The sequence below is a fragment of the Sparus aurata genome, chromosome 18, assembly GCF_900880675.1.
Source record: "Sparus aurata chromosome 18, fSpaAur1.1, whole genome shotgun sequence".
Taxonomy (NCBI): Eukaryota; Metazoa; Chordata; class Actinopteri; order Spariformes; family Sparidae; genus Sparus; species Sparus aurata.
Genome location: NC_044204.1, coordinates 28,460,490 through 28,483,297, shown reverse-complemented (window position 1 = coordinate 28,483,297; position 22,808 = coordinate 28,460,490). Strand labels below are relative to the sequence as shown.

Below are 22,808 nucleotides of genomic sequence, written 5' to 3'. Positions count from 1 at the left end.
TCTATGTATTTGTGAATATTCTCATCATCTGTGGAGGATTGTTGTGGTTCATATTATACCATTAGGGGGCGACTGAACCAATAACAGTCTGCTCTATACACACATGCTATCTTCCCATGCAAAAACTTGTTGCTAGGCAATACTGTCTTTTCATTTTTTGTATCCATGGAAGTTCTTGATGATTTGTTTACACGCAAAACACCTAACGTCTGCTTTACAGAACTCATCCTGAAGTTCCGTATTCGTAACTTCACGTATAAAAACTACATTCCCCGGAGCTGTGAGCGTAGGGTTGGACGTCGGGTAACGTAGTGCGTAGTCATGTACAAGTACAAGCAGAGAATCGTACCAAAACTACATTTCCCATAAGGTGGTGCGCACACAGCGGACAACCCGGAAGTGTGCGAGTTGATGGTGGTGGAAAAAAGTTCTCATAGTTGTTTTCGTGCCAGTGTAAATAGTCACGTTTCTCCACTCTCTAACGACTCTGTTGAAGCTGTTTGAAGACATCAAAGGTAACATTGCGCCCTGACACCGAAGCTAAAACGAGGAGATACGTTATTTGCAAACTGTGAAAAGATTGATGCAACGTTATTTTTAACTCTTGTTTTCGGTGACAGCTAACAACCGATACGCGTCAACAATTAGCATTTAGCTGTTTTTGTTTGAGTACATGGAGATGTAGAAGCTATTAACAACAACCGTTACCAAGTGAGATAGTAGTCTGTTAGCAGTCATGGGAAGTAGTTTGCCGTGAGGCGTCTTGAAAACATTTGAGGTTAACGTTGCTATCCGTTTAGCTTAGCTGTCACGTTGCCAGTGCAAGTAGTGCCAACGTAGCCAACATCATCGCTGTCAGCGCTAAGTGGCAGTTGCTAACATCGGTGCTGTGGGGTACAATTTAGTTCATCTCATGCGGTCACGTTCTTGCACATAACAAAACCCACGTACATTTCAACATTTGGTTTTGTCTGATGGCTGGAGATGTATATATTTCGTTTATTTTACTCGTTCAGCACATTCACCGTGCAGAAATGCCTGGCATGCTGCTCCTGGCTGCCACACCTTTCTGAGGTGTTGCTCAGTTTTTGGTGAAAATGCAGAGCGAGCTTTGATGATTGTAGTCCCACAGACGAGCTGTCATGAGAGCACATGCCTGTCTGACTCATCATAGGAAAGGCCATCCTCAAAAGAGCGACAACAATGAAGTCTACTGAAGCAGCTGAAATGAACAGGGCATGCAAAATCTACTAGCTAGAGGCAAAGCAGCATGACTCCCAGAAGAGCATCCCACAGTCATCTATACACAGAGCTGATGATTGTGTGGAAGGATCAGTGCATGTTAGATTATTAGTCAGCAGCGTCGTGTGTGTGGTTATAGTCAGTTGCATGGCTCAGCAGAGTGATCTCTAAGAAATTTGCACCAAAGTTCTAAAGATAATGTCTGTTATTGATTAATGCACTGATTATTTTTCCATTATGATTTCTAATCTGACGATGGGCAGGAAAGGAAACCTTTTATGGGCCACAGTTGTTGTGAATAGTTGTCATCCATTAGAGCATTCATTAATAATTATGTTGTGAACTGTCCATTACAAGTAACACAAGCCTAAACAATATCTTGGCAATGCTTGTGGCCAGCCAACACACACACACACACACACACATACTCACTCACAGCATAGGAAGTTATCGTCAACGCAAAAGTTTTTAGAGTAACCTAAAGTACAGAAAAAGTACAAGCACCTCTTCACATTTGTGAAACAAATGTTTGATGATTGTGTCTTTTTAAATATTAATTTATAAAACTACTAAGTGATTATCAAATGTCTTCTGGCCACCCATTCAATGGAAAGACCATTAACAGTAAGGATTTAATTGCCTATAAAATAGAAAGTGTGCTCCATATTGTAGCGTCAAGCGTTTTACTGAATATAGGAGCTCTATTCAGAGGGATGATGTACGGTCAGACCGATCAGCAGAGCTGATATACAGCATTTTTCTGATTATGAGGGTTTTCCGTGTCCAATTGCCCATAAAATAAATTGATTTTTAAAAATGTGCTACTTAAGCATAAGCATGACCTCCACAAGCTGAAATCCGTGGGTCTAATAATACGTGTCTCTGGAGTTTCGTTCTCTTTACACTTTTTCTCGTCTTCATGAACCTTGGAAGTAGTTGAGGCGTTCCCATAAACGCCCACTCTATCAAAATTTAAGTCAAATGCATTTCTGTCTCAGACTGATGTCATTTTTTAGAGGAATATCTGTGAGTTAATTGAGTAAAAAGTAATCAGCAACTATATTTCTAATTGATTGATCATTTAAAGTCATTCATCAAGATAAAATGTCAAAGATTTTACTTTTCTATGCTTCATGGCTTTGTAATTGAATGTGTTTCAGAGATCACCTTGTACATTTTTCACTTTTTGTGTCGAAATAAAGACAACTCAGTTTATCAATCAGTGAACAGATAAATAAATAATAACAACTAACAAACTAATATCTACCTTGTGTTTTTGTCTGTGCTCCTCACAGGGACCAGTAGCTCTTAAGAATGGGGAGTGAACCAGGTCCAGTTCAGATCGTCACAGTGTGCAAGGAGGATCACTCCTTTGCTTTGGACACGGAGGCGTTGGGTCGGATTCTGTTGGCTCCTGAGGTCCGAGACAAACATGTGGTGGTGCTGTCAGTGGCCGGAGCCTTCAGGAAGGGCAAGAGCTTCCTGCTGGATTTCATGCTCCGCTACATGTACAGAAAGGTGAGTCACACTGTAACATGATTTATCAGTGTCAGAAATTACATCATACTCCTCACATCTGTCTACAGCACTCATACACCAAGTTCACATACCTGAGGGGGACATATTTGGTGCTGAAATACTGTCATGTAACTGATGGGTGTGTAACAGCAGGGACGTCACACTACTGACTCATTCCTCTGCTTGTGCCAAAGGTGTGAAGAAATTGGTCTCGGTTGGAATCAAACCTGTATGCAGGCATTCCACATTATTTCCCCTCCCTGCTTTAACGCGTCAACTGACAGGTTCGCTTAAAGGGAATCATTGAGAATTTAGTCATTTAAGGAGTGGAGTCCTTGTGAATGCCTTTTTGGATGTAATCAAACCTAAAACTTGGCATTGCATTTGCTGAGATTTTGGTCACTCTATCACCTTTACTGTAGCGCCGCTGTCAGGCCAGATGTTTGCTACCATTTTCTCTCCATCATGTACCCAGTGCAGTCAAAAGAAAAGCTAACTGTGAAGATAATTATGACATGACTGAGGGTGACATTCCACATCGTACTTTTTTGTGCTGTAAATTATGTAGAACAGCTGGAGTTTCTATTAATGTTTCAGAATAAAATGTCTGCTGCTGCAGCTGCGGCTCAATTCTTCAGCATAATCAGACGTACATGACGAGGCACGTTGCAGTTTTTGAATAAGCTAGAAGGTTTTGATACAGAGTTTCAAAGATACATTCCATGGTGCCCCTAATGTGTATCTCTGCAGGGTGATATAAACTGGCTGGGTCAGGACGAAGAGCCGCTGACTGGATTTTCTTGGAGAGGAGGTTCGGAACCAGAAACGACAGGCATCCAGCTGTGGAGTGAAGTTTTCCCCGTCCAAAAGAGCGACGGAACAGAGGTATGTGCACTATTTGTTTGTCAAGCAACTAGTACTAAATAACTTCTATAAAATTTGTCTGTGACCGTTGTCTGAATTTTTGCCTCTTCCTCCTCCTCATCCCTCGTTCTGTTGTGATTATAATGAAAACAACTGTTTGTTGTTGCCTTGCATTTTAGACAGTGATACTCCACTAAAAGGATGGATGGGTGAACATTATCTATCATCATCTATCTGACTTGTAATTTACTAGTCATTTTATACATACATGCAGATAGTTTCATATGTTATGTTTTTTTTTTTTACTGCTTCTGTTGTTATTTGTAATTTGAAGGACATATTCAGTTTAAACAAGCAGCTTTTGAAATTGAATTATTCTTTCTCTTGACAATTCATCAGTGTTTATGTCCTGTGCTGTATGTTGTCTCTGTGCTCCTGTAGGTGGCGGTAGTGTTGATGGACACTCAGGGAGCCTTTGATTATCAGTCCACTGTAAAGGACTGTGCCACCATCTTTGCCCTCAGCACCATGACCAGCTCAATACAGGTGACCGATCTCTTCTGATGCCACTGATTGAATCGTTTGTCTTTTATATTTATCGTAAGGCGTGCTCACATTGTCCTCTTTTGTAGATCTACAATCTGTCTCAGAACATACAAGAGGACGATCTGCAGCAGCTACAGGTCTGTTTATTTGAGTGTGACAAAGTCAATCTGATGATGACAGCAGACATTTTGATGCAAAACACCTGCTTTGATTTGGTTGATGAAGTATGTTTGAAAGAAGAACAGGCAGGAAGACTGTGTGATTTGGTCTGAGTGGATATTTAAGGACTTACACTGCTTGATTAGTTGCTCTGCAGATTTTAGCATCTCAGTATTAATTCAGCGTCATGGCTGCCTCCCCCTCACAGCTGTTCACAGAGTACGGTCGTCTCGCCATGGATGAGATCTTTCAGAAGCCATTTCAGGTGAGAGAAACAATCGAAGCGGTTTTGCTGAAGTTGTGTCTGATGTTTTGGTTCTCTGTTTGATAAAACTGTTTCATTTCCTCCTGCAGTCTTTGATGTTCCTGGTCAGGGACTGGAGCTTCCCCTATGAATACCAGTACGGGTTTAAAGGAGGCAATGAGTTCCTGGATAAACGCTTACAGGTACCACTGCTGTCTTATTGGTTTGGCAGAATATAAATGATACGCTTAGTTGATTCTTAAATTCTGAGTTTGGGATTTTTACCTGACTACTGTCTTTATTCTTAAAGGTTAACGAGTCCCAGCACGAGGAGCTGCAAACAGTGAGGGATCACATCCATTCATGCTTCACCAAAATTTCCTGCTTCCTGTTGCCTCACCCCGGGTTGAAGGTTGCCACCCACCCTTCTTTTGATGGAAAACTAAAAGGTACGATCTCTGCTTTCCATACTGTTGTGCTCGGTTTGAGGTTGCTAATGAGCATAATAACTAGTGTTTTAAGCGCTGCCCTGAGTGTTGATGTATTTGTTTTGTCAGATGTGGCCCCAGAGTTCAGAGAGCAGCTGGAGAGCCTGATACCTAAACTGCTGCACCCAGATCGTCTAGCTGAGAAAGAAATAAATGGAAACAAAGTCACTTGCCGGGGCCTGCTTGAGTTTTTCAAGGTAACATCTTTTCCTAATGAGTTTGCTTGCTAATACTGAACCAGTTTCTCGTTCCTAATATTGTCATTATTGCCTTACCAGGCCTACATCAAGATTTACCAGGGTGAAGATTTGCCACAACCAAAGACGATGCTCATGGTATGTATGTGTGGGCTTTAAGGTTCAATATGCAACATTCACAGCCACTAGATGGCGCTCTAGAGCTACAGCATCTCAGACCAGAAACAAAAGGGTGACGTCTGCTGCACCTCACCCCCTAACCAGAAACAGCTGTTGTATGGTTCTCCTCAGAGCCACCAGACCCCATTGAGGAAAACAGTAATTTTACCTTGCAGGTGATCATAAAACGCCTCATGCGATCTTGACAGAAACAAAGTAAAACTCATCAAAACTGTCATGGTTAGTCTTTCCACTGTTCCACCAATCACCAACTCTGGTTTGGACAAAGTGAACCCTTCATTCACCACACGTGGGAAAATATTCTCGTCCTGAATGTGTGTGTGTGTGTGTGTGTTTTTTTACATGCTGCACATTCGTAACGTTTTCAGCTCGATAAGGAACTCTTTCTTTGATCTGCTGAACAACAGAAATTCATGAAGTGTAATTATTAGCTCGCTAGCTATCCTACTACTGTGCTAGCTACCTGAGGCATCAAATAAAAATGTGCTTTAAGTAGCTAAACTTTAATGGTTTCAATAGAAATGTGAATGCCTTCAGTTTTACTGTCTAAACTGCACGTCATTTTACAATGATGTGTGTTAACTCTGTTAGTCTCTTTATAAATGTGCGAAGCGCTGACAGTTTCACTGAGAGGGACTCAAGCTCTGGTACCACTTCTACACCAAAACTAGAATAAAAATATATGTGTTATATTTAAACTTGGTAAACCCACAAAAAAGTGATGAGCAATTGACTCATTTTCTTTTGCCAGGAGATGAGTCTGCCCTTTCTGTTTTTTTTGTCTCTAGTTTGTCACGTTCATCAACATGAATGTGCAGGATAGAACAGTAGAAAGCAACAGATCATAAACCACATCAGACTACATCCAGTCTGCAGTCTGGTTGCTGCTATATAAATGTTAAAATTCTCATCAATAGAACCTTTGAACAAAAATTCAGGCAAACCACTAATTTTCCTGTTAACAAGGAGATAACTTTGATTTGTTAACATGTGTCTGTTTGTCTCACCAGGCTACAGCAGAGGCCAACAACCTGGCAGCTGTGGCATCAGCCAAAGATCAGTATTATAAGAACATGGAGAAGGTGAGCTCACCTACGTGTGAAAAATCCTAACATTATAAACAGAGAAAGGATAGATAATTATCTTTCTTATGTCTCTTTTCTCTGTTCATTCATTTTTAAGGTGTGTGGTGGAGACTTGCCCTATGTGTCCCCCGAGTCTCTGGAGGAAAAGCATAATTTCAACGTCCGAGAGGCTCTTCACGCCTTCTCCTCGACCAAGAAGATGGGCGGACAAGAGTTCTGTGACCGTTACCAAGAACAGCTGGAGAAGGAGCTGGAGGATATGTGGCAGTCATTTGCCAAGCACAATGAGGTTAGGAGACTGTTCCATAAACATCATTTAACCTTTATGCTGATTTTTAAAGAAATGATTTGTTTAAAATAAACATCTTAACATTTATTATCTAAATTACACAAAACAAAAGTTGTTTTGGAATTTTGATTATTTTGATTGTTGTGTAGTGTTAATGCTGTGTTTGTTCTAAACCATCTGTTTTTTTCTTTGCTGTTAAAGTCCAAAAATCTCTTCAGCGCCTTCCGGACACCTGCAGTGCTGTTTGTCCTCGTGTGCTTCCTCTACGTGCTGTCAGGTGTGTTGCTCTTCGTCGGGCTGACCACCTTCGCCGTGGTGTGTGACTGTACTATGGGTGTGGTCATGATGTCCATGCTGACGTGGGCCTTCATCCGCTACTCTGGTCGGTACCGGACTGTGGGAGTAACCATCGACCAGGCCGCAGGTGTCGTCCTGGAGCAGGTGAGAATAATGTGTCTGGTGTATTACTATCAGGGTTTCAGTCAGACCACCATACCCTTTGTCCAGTGCATGCACACATAAGAGCCACTAGAGGGAGCAACTGATGTGTGTAAGAACAAAATGGCATCTCAGAGACATTAGTAATGGAGCTTTTGACTCACACTGCCTTACAGAACATGCACACATTCCATTAAAGTCATGCACTGTGTGATGTTCAAAAACTATTAAGAGCTCAAAAACAGTTTGAATTTAAATCATGCTCACCACTCTCTATGAAAGGATTATTTGCCTATATTAAAAAAAACTTTTTTAATTAGAACACCAGCTGGCACCTTGTTTTGGTGTTATTTCACCTGCTGAAGGAGTGTTTGGTGGTCAGTAGGAGTAAAGTTTTATAAACAAGCAGGCTGAGATTCCTCCCTTGATTTAGTTGAGGTTATTTCTGACCTTTTTCAGAGTAGCAAAGAATTTGTTGTCATCAGAGAGAAACTGATGGTCATGTGGCTTTTTGTAATCAAATGTTAAACATGAGGCTTACTAGCCAGCTGCTGTGTCCACAATTAAGCCACTGTAGTGGTGTCTTTGGGCTCAAACAATCTGTTTTAAAGGCTTAAAAAGGCACATAGTTCAAAGTTCTTACGAACTTCTCAGCTGAATGGCACTGAGGTGTTCCTCCAGGTCCGGCCTCTTTTGGGTTTCAGGTACAAACTTGTGATGGCAGCAGTTCGCTCATTCTCAGCATAAAACAAGTAAATGACTTAAAACAATCAGCAAATAATTTAGTTACAGGGCAATGAATTTAGCAGTTTTCAGTAACGAATTATGTGCATTCAGTGCTCTAAAGTCCTCAATCCTGTTTTTTCTTCCAGAAAGAAAAAATCACGTAATCAAGTTTAAGGTTTCTCTGTAAATCACACTAGGATGACGGTGCAAAACTTGAAAAGTTCTTTTGCCAAATACAGTGCAAGTTTGAGAAATTACATAATTATTTAAGTTTATTACAAGTCATGTGAACGTTATCTCATTGTTGGTCTACCAGTTGTACTAACAATAGTGTTTGCAGGTCTTGGTTAGCGCTCTGTACATGAAAAAAACAACTCTGAAGCGTGTCTCTTGAGTTGGCATCAGTTCTGGCTGAAAACCGCAAGTTTGACTATGAATAAAACATCTAAGGGTGTGGAGTTAAAAAGGAAGTGGCTTTACCAAACCTCTCCTGCTGGCTTTTCTCTGCTTGGGGCTACGCTAACCTCTGGTAGCATAACATACCCGCATCTCTGAACAAACTCTCAGCATGCGAGTTGCACTGTTAGCGATGTAGGCCTCACGTTTTGACAAGTTAAAGTAGACGAGCAGGTGAAATATGTCAATATCGTTTTCAACAATACATTGATATGTATTTAATTTTTTGGCTTCAATGGCTGACGATACGTGGCTTTCAGACAATCTCTCCTGGAAGAACCTGCACTCTTCTGCTAGACACAGCAGGTCAAACCCTGCTTGCTTTCCCACTACCTGGCCCATCGTGGCATGTACTGGAAATTAACAACAGAATGTTTGTTTTGTGTGTTTTTGGATCTCACTTCCCAGTGTTACATGTGTGATATCATTCTGTTTGCGTCATATATAGTCGGCTCCATGTACCTTCTTTTGATGGCTCATTTTGATTGGATAAAGTCATGTAACAACTACCGAATTCAAATGTAACTCGGGGTGACATAATGTGAAACTGCAAGTGGCTTTTGTGTAGCAAGCAGAACTGTTAAGTTGGAGGCCTGTAATGGATTGCAGGTGGATTTTATTTGGTCTTATTTGGTCAGTTAACATTTCCCCTCCCCCTCCTGGTCTTACTCCACAGGTGAAGGGAGGTGTGTGTCGTGGCCGTCAGTCCTCCACAGCGTCATATCTCTCAACAGCTCCATATAAGTCATCCTTAAGTTGCAGAGCCACGGCCACTCAGAGCAACCCAATCATTTGATTTAGCTTCTTCCGGTAACCAAACCAGGAAATGCGTCACGTTTCAGAAGCTGAAGACGCTCTAACTTGTCACCTGTTTCACTGTGACTTGGAACTGTTACAGCCCCTTTCACCTCACAGTTAGTCATTATATTCTTTAATACATTTAAGGAATATGTAGAGCTTTATTTTAAAGTTGGAGATTAGCAGGATCCCGTGTCAACGCAGCATAAAACGAGAGTATAACATCCCTGCCAACAGCCCACAGGGAGTATTTGGAGTTCACTTTTAAGTTCACGCTGCTGCTTACTTACACAAAACCAGAAGTGGTTTCAATGTATCGACCACAGCACTTCCTGGATAGTTTAAAAATATGAGAGAGGGGCCTGCATGTTGTCAGTGAATTAGCCATAGATTGAAAACAAAAAAAAGGAAGTCAGCAGATGTTGCAAGAAACACATGATGATACAGTACGCAGTCAACTGAAGTGTCTTCTCTTTTCTCTCTGTTTTCAGGCCACCGTGGCGTTGAACAAGACGAGAGGGGCGAGCGCTGTTGACCAGAAGAAATCCAGTTAGAGGACCTCTGAACCCTCATAATCTCGATGCAATGCAACCAGCACACAACACAAGCACACATTCAGCACTAAAGCCTTATCATGCCACCCACTGGAATAAACATGCAGCTAAACACATTGGCACAAGGTCAAAACGTGATGCCAACACACCAGCATCTTTATTATGCACGTTATTCTGCCTGCTGAAGCCCAGGCTCATATAAAGGTGACTGGAGTGAAATCATCCCACTCCCTCTTATGGATACATTATGTCTTAAATTGACACTGCCGTCATTTAACAAGTTTACAATTGGTCTGAATAGACAAATCGATGTTTACTTTAAGAACTTCTAAAACACTTAAATGTTGTAGTTCAGCTGAGTGCGTCTCACGCAGCTGTACATTGTTCAGACAGGGGTAGTCAGGGTGCTTTTGAAACAGCTTCTGCAGTATATCTTTAAATAATTACCTTTTTAAAAAAGCTGGCTTGAAAGCTCATACATGTATACATCTTCGTGGCTATATTTTTTTTACTTTGTGGCCTTAAAAACATTCCATTCTGTTTGTCGACTTGCTTCATATTTGATATAAAGTAGCTTTTCTAGACTGGTGAGCTGTCACTACTTAGAGAAGAAAACAAGATATGCACTTTCTACACAGCACAGTAGGGTTACGTAGCCGCGCTTAACGAGAATGTTACTTTGTTTCAAGTGCTTTGCGGTTTATTCCTTGATGGAAATGTGTTACACTTTGTAGATTTGTTTGATACTGCATACTAGACTCTTCCAGTGAACATATATATAGGAACTCATGTTGTGCAAAACTTTCCAACTCCAAAGATAAGATGTTATCGGAATACTCAAAGGTGTTAAATATCCCATATAACAAAAAAAGCCAACGGTCAGCCAAAGAGTTAGCTTTAAATATTTGAAATATACTTTGACCTTTGTGCTGTTATTATTTCAAACCTCAGTTAATATATGCTAAAGAGCTTTACTCCTTCAAAACTTTACAAATTGGTGTCTATAATCATTTTATTCAGACAAAAACTGTTACATTTATGCGAAAACAATAACAAGCAAGATGTTAAATAGACTAGAAAAGCATGCAGGTTTTGTACTTCTTATTAATTGTGTTTTCAAAGATTGCAGCACTTGAAGAGATTCTGATCAAATGCGGTGGTTGTCAAAAACGCCAACAGTTTAAAACATTTAAGTGAGTTTACAGGTTGTCTTCAAGAGTACGACTGCAAATGTGAAAAAAAGTCTTTAGTTGCTCCGGAGGAAGCTGCATGGAAACTGATAGATTGCCTTGATTACGGTCACTCAGTGGCTGAGTTGCATTGTGGGTAATGTAGACGTCAGGTTTTACACTGCAGTGTTATTACACTGTATGACTCACTGCGGACAGTTGATTGAAATCAAGACAGCATAAACTAGAGACATCACCTGTTTTATTTCACTCACTCTCCTGTCTTTTAAAAACATGGTGCCCACAATACCCACAATGCAAGTTAGCCACCGAGTGACATCACCGTAGGTAGCTAATCATATTACAGGCAGTACTATTTCTGGAGCCACAAAAGGCGTTGTACTACTTTCTTCACACATGCAGTTGTACTTCACAAGAACTGTAAACACGCTTGAATGTGTAAAATTGGCGGAGTTGCCCTTTAATATGTAGTCATGTTGGTATGTTTGCACCTCAGAAATGATGTCCTGATGTAATGCCTTTAGGGACCACTTGTAGCCTGTGTTATCAGCTCCACTGGGTGAAAACACCATGACACTTCACTGTGATGCAGTTTATAGAGCTGACATGGTGACGTGGCTGCAGCCAAAAGCGATATTTAAACTATTTCACGGTTAAGTATTCGCATAAGAAATCTTAATCCATGTGACATTATTTTTGAAACTTTGTACTTTTGGGTAAAATAATCCCTATACATGGCTATCAATCCAGCTTGAAACTATTGCATGTTTGGATCAGAGCTTTGCTTAAAGTGACTTCATGTAACGGTTGCATAACATACTGCATAATGAAACCAGATTACATTAAAGGAGTAAGAGTTTTGGCTGACGTGGTTCTTACATCCTCATTTCCTTTCAGTCATTTAACCAAACAGCTGTGTCTTTCAAAAATAAGTCATAGAGGAATATAAAAAGGTGTATTACACAGTGGATTTATTAGGTTTTAGTTCCCCTCTGTTGGGCCACGCAGGGCTTCTCAGGCCAGCTCAGAATGAAGCAGGCATTGGATTAAAGGACTGATTATTTGCAACCCTGCCCTACATCTCTGAATATGATCAAACGCACATTCTTTTGGGAAACATTGGGATTGGAGAGGAAGCAGTGGTAAGCATTTAGTGTCATAAAATATTACTTTCAATGTCACAAGACTGTCTGACCTGAGAGGACAAGTAGGATCCAGTAGTCTGTTGATTTTGCATTGTGCACTACCAATAAACCAGGTAAATTAATGCAGATTGGAGACACTAAACGCTGATTGACAGTGCTTTAATCCCACAGTGATTCCATCAAACTGTAGGTGTAAGTCATCAAATCACAAGGGCCAAAAAACGAAATGTGGAAATATGGAGCACGAGAGACTCGATCCATGATGTTTCACCATCTTTTTGCACATTCCATGTCTGTCTCTTTCCACAAGAGGAGGAAAATCTGAGATGTTTTACAAGCTCTTTTGCACTTCCCCTCCTCTTTGGTGCTTTTTGCACACAGCTCATTCCAAACTTTAATAAATGCATGCAATATTGTAATAACAGCTGATGTAATCATCTCCTGCAGGGCTATGGTGGTCTTGGCTCGAGAAATGCTGTTTTGTAAAGAATAAACGGAGCTTGAAACTGTTGATGCGCCTTTCTGATCTGTTCTATCAACTGTTCTTTATCACAAAAGATCCTACAGGGATGAAACTCTATTTCAGGTGTATTAGCACACAGATCCACCAGCAAGAGTTTGGCCAAACAGCGACTAAAACCATTCTCTCAACATTTTCAAAATACTGTTCATGTCAAGCTTTGATTTAATTTGGTGATTTCCATTTCATGTAAGTGTGCAGCCACAACATTTTCTTTGACAAGTTGCATTTGAATATTTGACTCCGAATGCATAAAATCAGTTTAGATTAAACTTTGTTGTCATTGCACAAGGCCACGTCGCTGTTGGTGACATGTTGAGTGAGACAGATTATTTGTCTCTCTCCTTTCACTACCATACATATTTGTTCCGAAATAAGGGCCTGTGGGCTCCAATGGAGAGGGCGTGACTTCGGCAGTCTATATGTCTCCTTTAAACCAAAATTCAAAAACAATGTTTAAAGGTGCACTATGTAGTTTGCGGGAAGAAATATTTATCAGGAGTAAAATAGCTGATTTTTTTTTTAATGCCAAAACAAACTAAACCAACCAACTCTTTGTTTTATTGACTGAATAAACAAATTGGTCCTAAAGAACAACCCAGTTTCATACTGTTTATGTGGCGGACCCTGCCACCTTTCTAGCTTCAACCTTATTTTCCTCTGATAACAGCGTGTTTATTCAGTTATCATGAATCCTTATTAACATTGTAAATATTAAAATTCTGAGTTTGAGTGTCTTCTCCAAAACCACATAGTGTCCCTTTATTGGAATGATATGTAGACTACAGTGTGGGTAAATGTATGTCCAGTGATGTACTGTAATAATAATAATAATAACAATAATAATAATAATAACCATTAAATAACATGTATTAATGTATATTATTTACTGTAGGATGAGTGAAAACACTTTTTGTGATGTGCAATTTATATATATATATATATATATATATATATATATATATATATATATATACATATATATATGTATGTATTGTTGGCCTGTATCTGCTTTATTGATAGAACAGCTGAAGGTATGACAGGAAACAGGATGAGAGAGAGGGGGAGCAACACTTGGCAAAAGACCCCAGGCCGGGACCTGAACCCGGGCCCTGCAGCGAGGACAAAGCCTCTGTACATGGGACACCTGCTCTACCATAAATGGCGCCTGTGATGCGCAATATTGACAAAAATCTGGTGTGTAATGTGAAAATATTGTCAACTAAGGTCATTTGAAGACACTACTGGCAACATATGAGTTCATGTGTATTTGATAGAATTGTTTTATTGGCTGTTGCACCACATAATGAATGTGGGTCATATTTTACCGATGTGTTTACAACTAAAGCGCCGTTTTCCTTCAGGCCGCATGTCCCACAACAAGAAAGGCAGCAGTGCCGCGGCACGAATTAGCCTCAGCTGTGATGTTGTAGCGGGAGCATCAATTAATTCTCCAGAGAAATGTGTGTATTCATCGCCGTGCTTGTTGTGTCATCGCCGTCCCTCATCTTCCGCCTCTCTCTCTCTCTCTCTCTCTCTCTCTCTCTCTCTCTCTCTCTCTCCTCCTCTCTCTCTTTGTGTGTGTGTGTGTGTGTGTGTGTGTCTCCCCTTCACGAGATGCCGTGTACAAAAATCTGCTACAACGAGTTTCGTGTCCCTTGTTTCCTTATATGGTGATCAGCGTCGCGGCCCCGCCCCTCCTCATGCTGTGAGCGAGGCGCGTGCACCGAGCGCCGCCGCTCACTGTTCGCTTCCATATTTGGAAGTGAGTCCAACCAAAATCGCGCAGAGGGGAGGGGGGGAGTGAGGAGGGGGGGAGACGAGGGGAGAGGAGGGGTGGAGGGAGGAGGGAGGAGGGATGGCGGAGAGTCTCCTTCCATCCTGAAAACCGCTTAGCCATCGACCGACTGCTGAATGTCGGTTCAAAACAGCAGCACAACAGTTTTAATTATTAATCACCCATCACGCCATTAGTGTAATGTTCCATAGCACGTATAGACGTCAATGAAGCAGACCCCGACATTACAGCGTTAGTCCCGATAACGGCTACATACACGTATTAAAAATAAATAGGGCATCATAAAAACAATAAAGGAAGAAAATACAGGTATAGCTGCAAAACATCAAACGGTTGACCCTCGCCTGTTATCGAAATCTTCAATCGTACATCAAGCACTAATTGAACACGATTAAATATATATATTAAATATATATATTTAGCACATCGCCAGAGAACTGTAAATTTATTGAGACACTACATAAACACATACTCCCATAATGCTCTACGCTACAGATTTGGTGTGTTTGATTTGTCTACGCTTGCTGGCCGCCACCGCTAAATTACATAAAATAATTATTTTAAGCATCCAATAAAACAGAGAAAAAATGAAACTTAGAAAAAAAAAAATTTCAATAATTTAAAGGTAAAACATTGTTCCACTCAAACGTGTCATGTTTGATAACACTGGCAACAAAAATATCAAAAATGCACCACGAACAATAGTTTTTAAACGTATTTAATTTCTGTATATAAGATATTGAACTGAAGCTAATCATTAAATCAATTTGGTTTACGGCCCTCGTTGTTTTGCCACAAGCACTAAAATAAATGGGTCAAAAGTAAACACTAAAGAACAAAACAACCAGCCGGAATCTCATGGTTAATAGACATGCGCTCAAGCTCGTGCATGTAGCTAGAGCCAGGCGCGCGTATTTATACGCGTTCACGTTGTGTATCCAGTATCTGAGCGAGAGCCACAATTCATCATCACAGTTCATTCAATTTCTACCCGACGCTGACCTATTCAGAGCTGCAGCCATGGTAGGTTAACATTAACACCTTTTCCTTTCTTCCTGGTTTGACTGTCTGTCGTCGATTTGATCTCAACATATTCAGAGGTTTCAGGTCGACTGACGTGTGTTTTATTTTTATAGCTGATTGTATTAGTTTTAGCATGAAACGTAGTAAGCCGGTCCTGTGCCGCAGCAGCCGCAGCTAGCGCCGGTGCTAGGCAGCTTCCTCCTCTGTCTGAGAGGCTCGACAGCTAACAAAGCTTTCATACGTTTTTACAGTCGTCAAATTCAGCGAACATGTCCCGTGGTTAGTTTTTATTAGCCTGTGATAACGAAAGAGCTAAAGTACGTAACGGTCCCATACAACTGGCGCCATTTCGTTCAATTCTCCGTGTTTTGCCGACAAAAAAAGTATAAATGTTCTGCTGTGTGTTCGGATGCACACGATGCTGTTCTAGTGTTTCACTGCATCATGTTTCCGTTATTTCTCCTCGGCTCGTCGACGCTTCCACATTATCGCAGCGCAGCGCTGGCAGGTGCAGAAGCGCCCCGGGGCTAACTTGCTAACGGTATTGTTAGCTGCGTTAGCACAGGAAGAAAATGACACCCATTTTGGCTGACGCTAGCTGAGATTTTCCTGCTCTTTGTCTGTTCACGGCTCTGTCGCGATCACTGTTTTAGACGCTGGTTGACTTCCTGCTCCACATGAAGACACTTTTCACCCACAGTGTCACTAAACTGACATTTCTGTATGTTTGTGGCCGAGTCGCATCGTGACAAAATGAATGAATTGTCAAACTAAAGGTCCGATCGAGCCGAGCTTCTCCTTATATAGCAAGCTAGCGCTCACATGTGCGTGTGCTGCATTCATGGCCCCACCCTGAATTTGGTGCAAAGACCCTTTTTTTGTGCTGTATTGTAACGAAGCAGCAATTAGATTTACTTGACGGCCATTTGCTGGATGACTACTTTTGCCTTGTATCAATTAGAATATAGCAACTATTTGACTGAATTGTGATCATTATGTAACGGCAGGTTGGTTGTGTTGGATCCGTTAGCTGAAGCTAATGGGCCGCTGTCTGTGGATCTCCATGGTCGGCACTGCGCATCTTTTTTTTGGTTGCGCATTAAACTGTACAGCCCTTTTATACACACTGCACGCTCATCGCGCCATTAGACAACGAAACAATACCAACAAAGAATAATTAATGAATGTTTCCATTTATTCATATGTAGTCATGAAACCTTAGAGAAGCAGTTTGGTGTCGGAAATGGCAAAATCTGCGTTATATATATTTTTTTTGCCTCATTACAACACAAATCGAATTTCATAGTATCATGTATGTGTATAAAATGATTCATATGGAAATCATTTTTGTTTTGTTTGAATGGCATGTGGTTTTGGAGAATAAATTAAAACTCAAGATTTCATATTTACAATTAATGAAGTAATACCGCAAACCCAGTAATGTTTATGTTTTCCCATAACTGAATAAACAAGATGTTCCCAGAGCAACATAAGGACACTGTTTGAAGCTAGAAAGGTGGCAGGGTCCGCCACATATAAACGGAGTAAAACAGGATGAAATTGTGACGTCCTTTAAGATCAGTTTGTATATCCAGTCATGAGAACAAAGAGTTTGATTCAGTTTGTTTTGGCAAGCCTAACTCTTTTTTTTTTTTTTTTTTTTTTCTCCCAAAACGACACGGTGCACCTTTAGCGTCTGGCTATGTTGTCTTTGGGCATTTCATTGCTGAGTCGACACCAGCAACAACCTGACATCAACTAAATCTGCCTGCTGCACTTTCCCTTTGCAGCGTTTTCTAGATTTAAAGAGTTTAAATAGATATAATCTCATCAGGCCTGTGTTTGCAGGTGAAATTGGCCTACGATATGCCTCTAATCTGAACTGTGTAGAGGAATTAAAATTTGTATTGTGACTAGATTTGTGTTGAGTCACTTGAACCTTGCCTTTTGTAAAGAAAAGCATCGACGGTTAAGATTAGATAAGGTAGGAGCTCAGTAATCACCATGGTGATACAGGGTTGCTACTGCAACAAAACAAGAAACGGAATAAAAACAACATGGTGACCGACAGGGCCGAAGTGAGGCAGTGGAAAGGAGGAAGTGAAAGCAACGATTTTGTTTTCGTTGACTTTACACATGTAAGTTATGTCTGTGTACTGAAAAATTAGACATGCAAAGCATATGGTCATAGTATTTTTTTTTTTTAATAATGCAGTGAGTGTCTCGTAAGCTGAGACAGTGTAAACCTCAGCAAATATTTTGGAAACTTTGCTACAGTTGCAAGGAGTCCAAATTATGAAGTACAATAATTTTATTGACCTGTGATAAAGGAAGTGGGTTGTTAGCTGGTTAATTATTACACTAAAATTCACTATCTCATACAGGTCTTTAACGCCTTGTGCAAACATACAGTGCCTCCTTGTACTGTTTTGCAGTCTGTTTTCCGTCTTTATTGCCCCATTATTTCCCTTTTTATTGTGTCTATTTTTTTTTTTTGGACACATTGCTGGTAGATGGCAGTTTTCTTCCATCTCCTCCTGAGATCACATTTTCCTGTGATGAAGCACCTTTAACACAGTCAGAAGACTTGATTTAGTTTATGGAGGAGCTGTGACTCCCCGATGTGACTAGTATTCTGTATGTGACAGAAGCTCCATTGTCTGTGACTCAACCCTGCCCTGAAACACTTAATTCCTAACCACACCCTCACCCACATGGTCTCCTTTATGGTATAGACACACGGCTGATCTCTCTGTAGAAACAACTTATGTAATGTTTTTTTTTATGCCTATAGTCCTGTCATGAAGACTTGGCCACACCTTTTTAAACTGAACTTCTTTTAGTATTCTGATTCAAGGTGAACTTTGGACAGGCAGCACTGGCGTCATATGTTTTTTTTTTTGTCCTTTTGTATTCATACAGTTCGACCTCATGCATAATAAATGTCATTAAAAGGCTACAATTTTAAGCTTGCATTACAGAACCAAAATCTCCCATCTCTCCTACCTCCGTGGCGAACAGCTTGTCATGGCCGCGCCTTTGCATTTCGATCCTCTTTATCAGTCGGCCTCGTAAGGAGCATTCCTGCTGTGTAATGGTGATAGTCACATGACGCCTTTCTTCAGCTTCATGATGTCTACACTAACTGTTGCAGATGATAACAACTGTTGCCTCATCCAGACAAAGCTTACTTTTGTCTGTTATTTTTCTAGACTGATACTCTGGGAGCTTGTGATACATTGACCAGAGCTCAATAATCATATTCAAATTTTGTGTTTTCCCCCAACAAGACTGTAAAGATAAGATTCAGACAGGGAAGCACTGGTAGCACTGCATGTGACTCGAGTGTAAAAGTGTTTATTGTCATATGCACAGTTAAAGAAACAAGTTCCCTGTACAATGAAATTCTTCCTTTGCCTTCCACTACGAATGCTGTTTTACAACCAAACACAGTAAAATATATAAAAAGTACAAGAATATAAGAAAGAATAAAATGTATACACACAAGCTGTAAATGTATAGTTAGCAAATATACAGTATAAATACAATATGCAGTATTTGCTTACTAAAAGCATTAGTTTCAGTTTAAGTTTAAAAGAGGATAGCAGTTTAGGAATTAACCTTTTCTGTGACATAATCTGTTAAAGAAATAAAGTTGCAGGTAGTCTGTTCAGACATTATCCTGTAGTGAGGGTTCAGCAATAAACTGTAAATGCATTAAACTCTAAACTAACAGATTGTTCTCTCCACAGGCCTCCGGTGTGAAAGTCACAGATGAAGTTATCGCAGTCTTCAATGACATGAAGGTGCGTAAGGCTCAGGCGAACGAGGATGAGAAGAAGAAGAGGAAGAAGGCCATTCTGTTCTGCATGAGCAAGGACCTCAAGAACATTGTTCTGGATGATGGCAAAGAGATCCTGCTCGGTGACTTGGGAACCAAAGTCCAGGACCCATACGCATACTTTGTGAACATGCTGCCCCCAGATGACTGCCGCTACGCCCTGTACGACGCCACCTATGAGACCAAAGAAACAAAGAAGGAGGACTTGATCTTTATCTTCTGGTATGGGCAGAAATTATCATTAAAGAGTTACTAACGATTATTAAGATGACATTTGGCGTTAATCATTTTGGTTCCCACTTGCAGGGCTCCAGATGGTGCCCCCTTGAAGAGCAAGATGATCTATGCCAGCTCAAAAGATGCGATCAAGAGGAAATTTGAAGGTAAATAACTGTGTACATAGTTTTGTTTCTGTTGATGGATAAACGGTTTAAGAATCACAAAGTTGCAGGCGCAAACATAATAACCATAAACCCAAACCTTCAGCAGTTTTGACTTCAGCAGCTCAACTCGGTAAAACTGGTAATGCAAAAGCAGTCATCGTGGCTTGGTTTGAACCGGCGCGGCCAAAAGTGCTATGGGAAAAACATGTGATGTGAAATGAGTCACTGAGAAGTAACAAACTCAGAATTACCCCTTGATTCTGCAGTCTTGGGTCTCAATCTTTAGCTGTCTGGCCCGCAACTTGCTATTTAGTTCACCGGCGTTGCAACGTTTTTAGCAGAAAACCCACTGCCAGCTACCTGATGGGGCAGCAGATCAAAATGTTAGCGTCTAATTTGTGAACATACTGGGATAATTGGCAGCTATAGAACACGATGTAACCATCTGGAGTTGTTGGACATTAAAACAGAGCTAAAAGGAGAACGAATGGGAAGGAAGCCAGAAACATGACTACATGAATGTTAATGTTGGTAAGTCCGGATGTGGAAACAGGAAATTGTGTGATGATGGTGTCAATGTGTGAAGAGTTTGTTCTGCTGCCCCCGTGTGGACAAAACACTGCTTAGTGCTGCTCAAATCATTGAAACTTCAATTTAAACTTGCTATCCCCTTAGTATAACTATTCCTCTCCTTAAACCCACAGTGTTGTCGGTGTTTAATTTAAGTATAGATTGAGATGAGGTTAAGTGGGTTAATGGTCCTGTAAAAATGATGACGGTTCCCAGAAGCAGAAATTGGACTGCTTTTTTAACAAAAGTTTAGTCAATAGACATTTAAGTAAGCTCAGAGGATTAAGTCCTACTAAATGAGGCTCTACTGACCAAACCTTACTAAACCTTACTTTTTACTAAAAGTGATTAGATTTGTGTCCTTGTCTGAAACTAGTTTGTTCTTTTGTTTGTTTTCAGGTATCAAGCACGAGTGGCAGGTGAACGGTTTGGAAGACCTGAAAGAACGGCACACCCTGGCAGAGAAGCTGGGTGGCAACTCAGTAGTGACTCTGGAAGGATGCCCTGTATAAATATTGTCTCCTTCCCCCCCCCCCCCCCCTCCCTCTCTGGCTTCGATCGAGGCCTTTCAGACACATCTGTTGGGTTTAGCCGTTCATTCCAGTGTGGTTTGGTGAAGGGCAAAAGCAGAACCGGCACCAATTGCGGGACTCTCTGGGTGGGATATTTCGGGTGAGTTCGGGGTCAAAAGATAGACAAAACAAAACAAAAAAACAAAACAAAAGGAAAATTCCACAAATGCAGACTGTCATCCAGTTCACGCAACATAAATAATATGAACAAAACACACACTAAGAAAAACAGTAAGATACAACTGAGGAAGGATGATGGTAAAATGAAATACACATAATTTATGTTAAGGACAGGTTTTTGTTCTCTCCGGGTTCCATTTGAATGATTGCAGAGAAAGGGACGGGCAAAAAAAAAAAATTTAGTTTTCCAACAATCGAAATCCCGACAAACAAAACGTTCCAAGTACTTTTATTTTTTTTGCCAAACTTCTAGTTAAGTTTTGTAAGTGTGTGTGTGTAGTTGAGACTAGTTGTAATATGAACTAATTCACTCTTGATTGCACAAGATGTAAAAAAAAAAAAAAAAACTTTCTCTGGGGGAACACGGTTAAATATATATATTTTTCTTTTTTTGTTTTGTTATTCCATTTGTTTTTTCTTTTTGAACATGCAAATTCCAAAACTTGAGTGAATTCTTTTTATTTCCAGTTCTGGGTCAGAAAACCATTGCATTTGATGTAGTAAACGGACAACATTCCTTGTACTTGTTAAACCTGGATCCTCTTGATTTAAAAACTTCGGTGTTAGGAAGGTCTGATGGGGAGCGATGTGTATATGAAAGATCAGCGGTCAGAGTTAAGACTGAATATTGAATGGTGGATGTTTTGTATCGTCTCCTTATCTCTAATAAAAAGCACTAAACTACTGACTTGTTCTGCTCTTTTTCCACTTTTGTTACTTGTGAAACACTTGATCCTATTCTTCCAAAGTTATATTTCAGTTTGTTTTCTTTTTTCATGTCGCACATCAGATGTAACTGTATCTATAGCATCATATTATGATGGATGGCACCCGTTTGTAAACCATAAGTTTTAAGGCTGGTGCACAATCCTCAACCCAACAGACAAACAAGTGATAAATATTCTGCTCATCCAATTCAGTTATGACTAAAATGATTATCAACCGATTGTTCTGTCTGTGAAATGTTATTTTTTAAATTGCCCATCATTGTGTCTTAAAACCTAAATTGAAGTATTCAAACAACTGATTTTGTCCAACTTATACTGAACAAAATTTAGTTAACTATTATCAGAGGCTGAAGAAGAAACATTTTAGCGTGATCTTGGCTTGAATAACTAGTTACTGCCATGATCTGTCAATTGACCAATCAGTAAAATTCAGCTCTAAATTCAGTTTAACCAAACAGGAGTAGAGCTACAAGCTAAAGGTTTTCATTACTGATGAATCAGTCCAGCTCATCACAGCTTCCCACAGTCATAATTCACGTCTTCAACTTGCTTCTTTTCTCCTTCCAACAGTCCAAAACCCAACCCAGACTCTTCATTTCAGGGCTCCAGGGTCGACTGTTGTAGACAAAATGTTTAGCAGAAGAAAAAGAGAATTGACAGATTTAAAAAGATAAATAAAAATATATGCCTAAACAAACTGAAAAAAACAAACTCTTTGTTTTCATGACTGAATAAACGATCTGACCTTAAAGTTCAACACAGTTTCATACTGTTTTACTTTGTTTATACGTGGCGGACCCTGCCACCTTTCTAGCTTCAAACAGTGTTCTGGGGACCTTATGTACCTCTGAGAACAGCTCGTTTATTCATTGATGGAAAAAGGACATATTTCTGAGTTTGTACTATCACCTCATTAGTACTGTAAATATTTAAATTCTGATACTTAATTTCTTCTCCAAAACTAGAGTGCTCGTTTAAATAGGAAATTAAATTAATCAAACATTACAATCATTAACATAATGTGTGTAGAAACCAACTTAAAATGTATTACTGGGTGAACCTAAATGATGTGCT

At 40.2% G+C, this 22,808-nt stretch overlaps 2 protein-coding genes across 2 annotated transcripts; both read left to right on the top strand.

Annotated features, from left to right (window-relative positions):
* The first annotated feature begins 314 nt into the window (after positions 1-314).
* On the top strand, positions 315-12,630 carry LOC115568987 (atlastin-3-like). The gene is made up of 14 exons (XM_030396798.1): positions 315-515; positions 2,538-2,760; positions 3,511-3,645; positions 4,066-4,170; positions 4,257-4,307; positions 4,538-4,594; positions 4,684-4,776; positions 4,884-5,022; positions 5,131-5,258; positions 5,340-5,396; positions 6,449-6,520; positions 6,621-6,812; positions 7,014-7,253; positions 9,722-12,630. Exons 2-14 carry the CDS (start codon positions 2,557-2,559, stop codon positions 9,782-9,784), a joined length of 1,536 nt encoding a protein of 511 aa, XP_030252658.1. The 5' UTR covers positions 315-515; positions 2,538-2,556; the 3' UTR covers positions 9,785-12,630.
* A 2,650-nt stretch (positions 12,631-15,280) lies between these two features.
* On the top strand, positions 15,281-21,694 carry cfl1 (cofilin 1). The gene is made up of 4 exons (XM_030396718.1): positions 15,281-15,460; positions 19,213-19,523; positions 19,608-19,684; positions 20,654-21,694. Exons 1-4 carry the CDS (start codon positions 15,296-15,298, stop codon positions 20,764-20,766), a joined length of 666 nt encoding a protein of 221 aa, XP_030252578.1. The 5' UTR covers positions 15,281-15,295; the 3' UTR covers positions 20,767-21,694.
* Positions 21,695-22,808: the final 1,114 nt, after the last annotated feature.

What these genes read in the sequence shown, in the direction of transcription:
- cfl1 (XM_030396718.1), top strand. Translation starts at nt 15,296, where the DNA reads ATGGTTAATAGACATGCGCTCAAGCTCGTGCATGTAGCTAGAGCCAGG. An exon ending in TATTCAGAGCTGCAGCCATG is followed by an intron (nt 15,461 to 19,212) that starts GTAGGTTAACAT and finishes TTCTCTCCACAG; the next exon opens with GCCTCCGGTGTGAAAGTCAC. An exon ending in GACTTGATCTTTATCTTCTG is followed by an intron (nt 19,524 to 19,607) that starts GTATGGGCAGAA and finishes TCCCACTTGCAG; the next exon opens with GGCTCCAGATGGTGCCCCCT.
- LOC115568987 (XM_030396798.1), top strand. Translation starts at nt 2,557, where the DNA reads ATGGGGAGTGAACCAGGTCCAGTTCAGATCGTCACAGTGTGCAAGGAG. An exon ending in TCTTTCAGAAGCCATTTCAG is followed by an intron (nt 4,595 to 4,683) that starts GTGAGAGAAACA and finishes TTCCTCCTGCAG; the next exon opens with TCTTTGATGTTCCTGGTCAG. An exon ending in TCCTGGATAAACGCTTACAG is followed by an intron (nt 4,777 to 4,883) that starts GTACCACTGCTG and finishes TTATTCTTAAAG; the next exon opens with GTTAACGAGTCCCAGCACGA.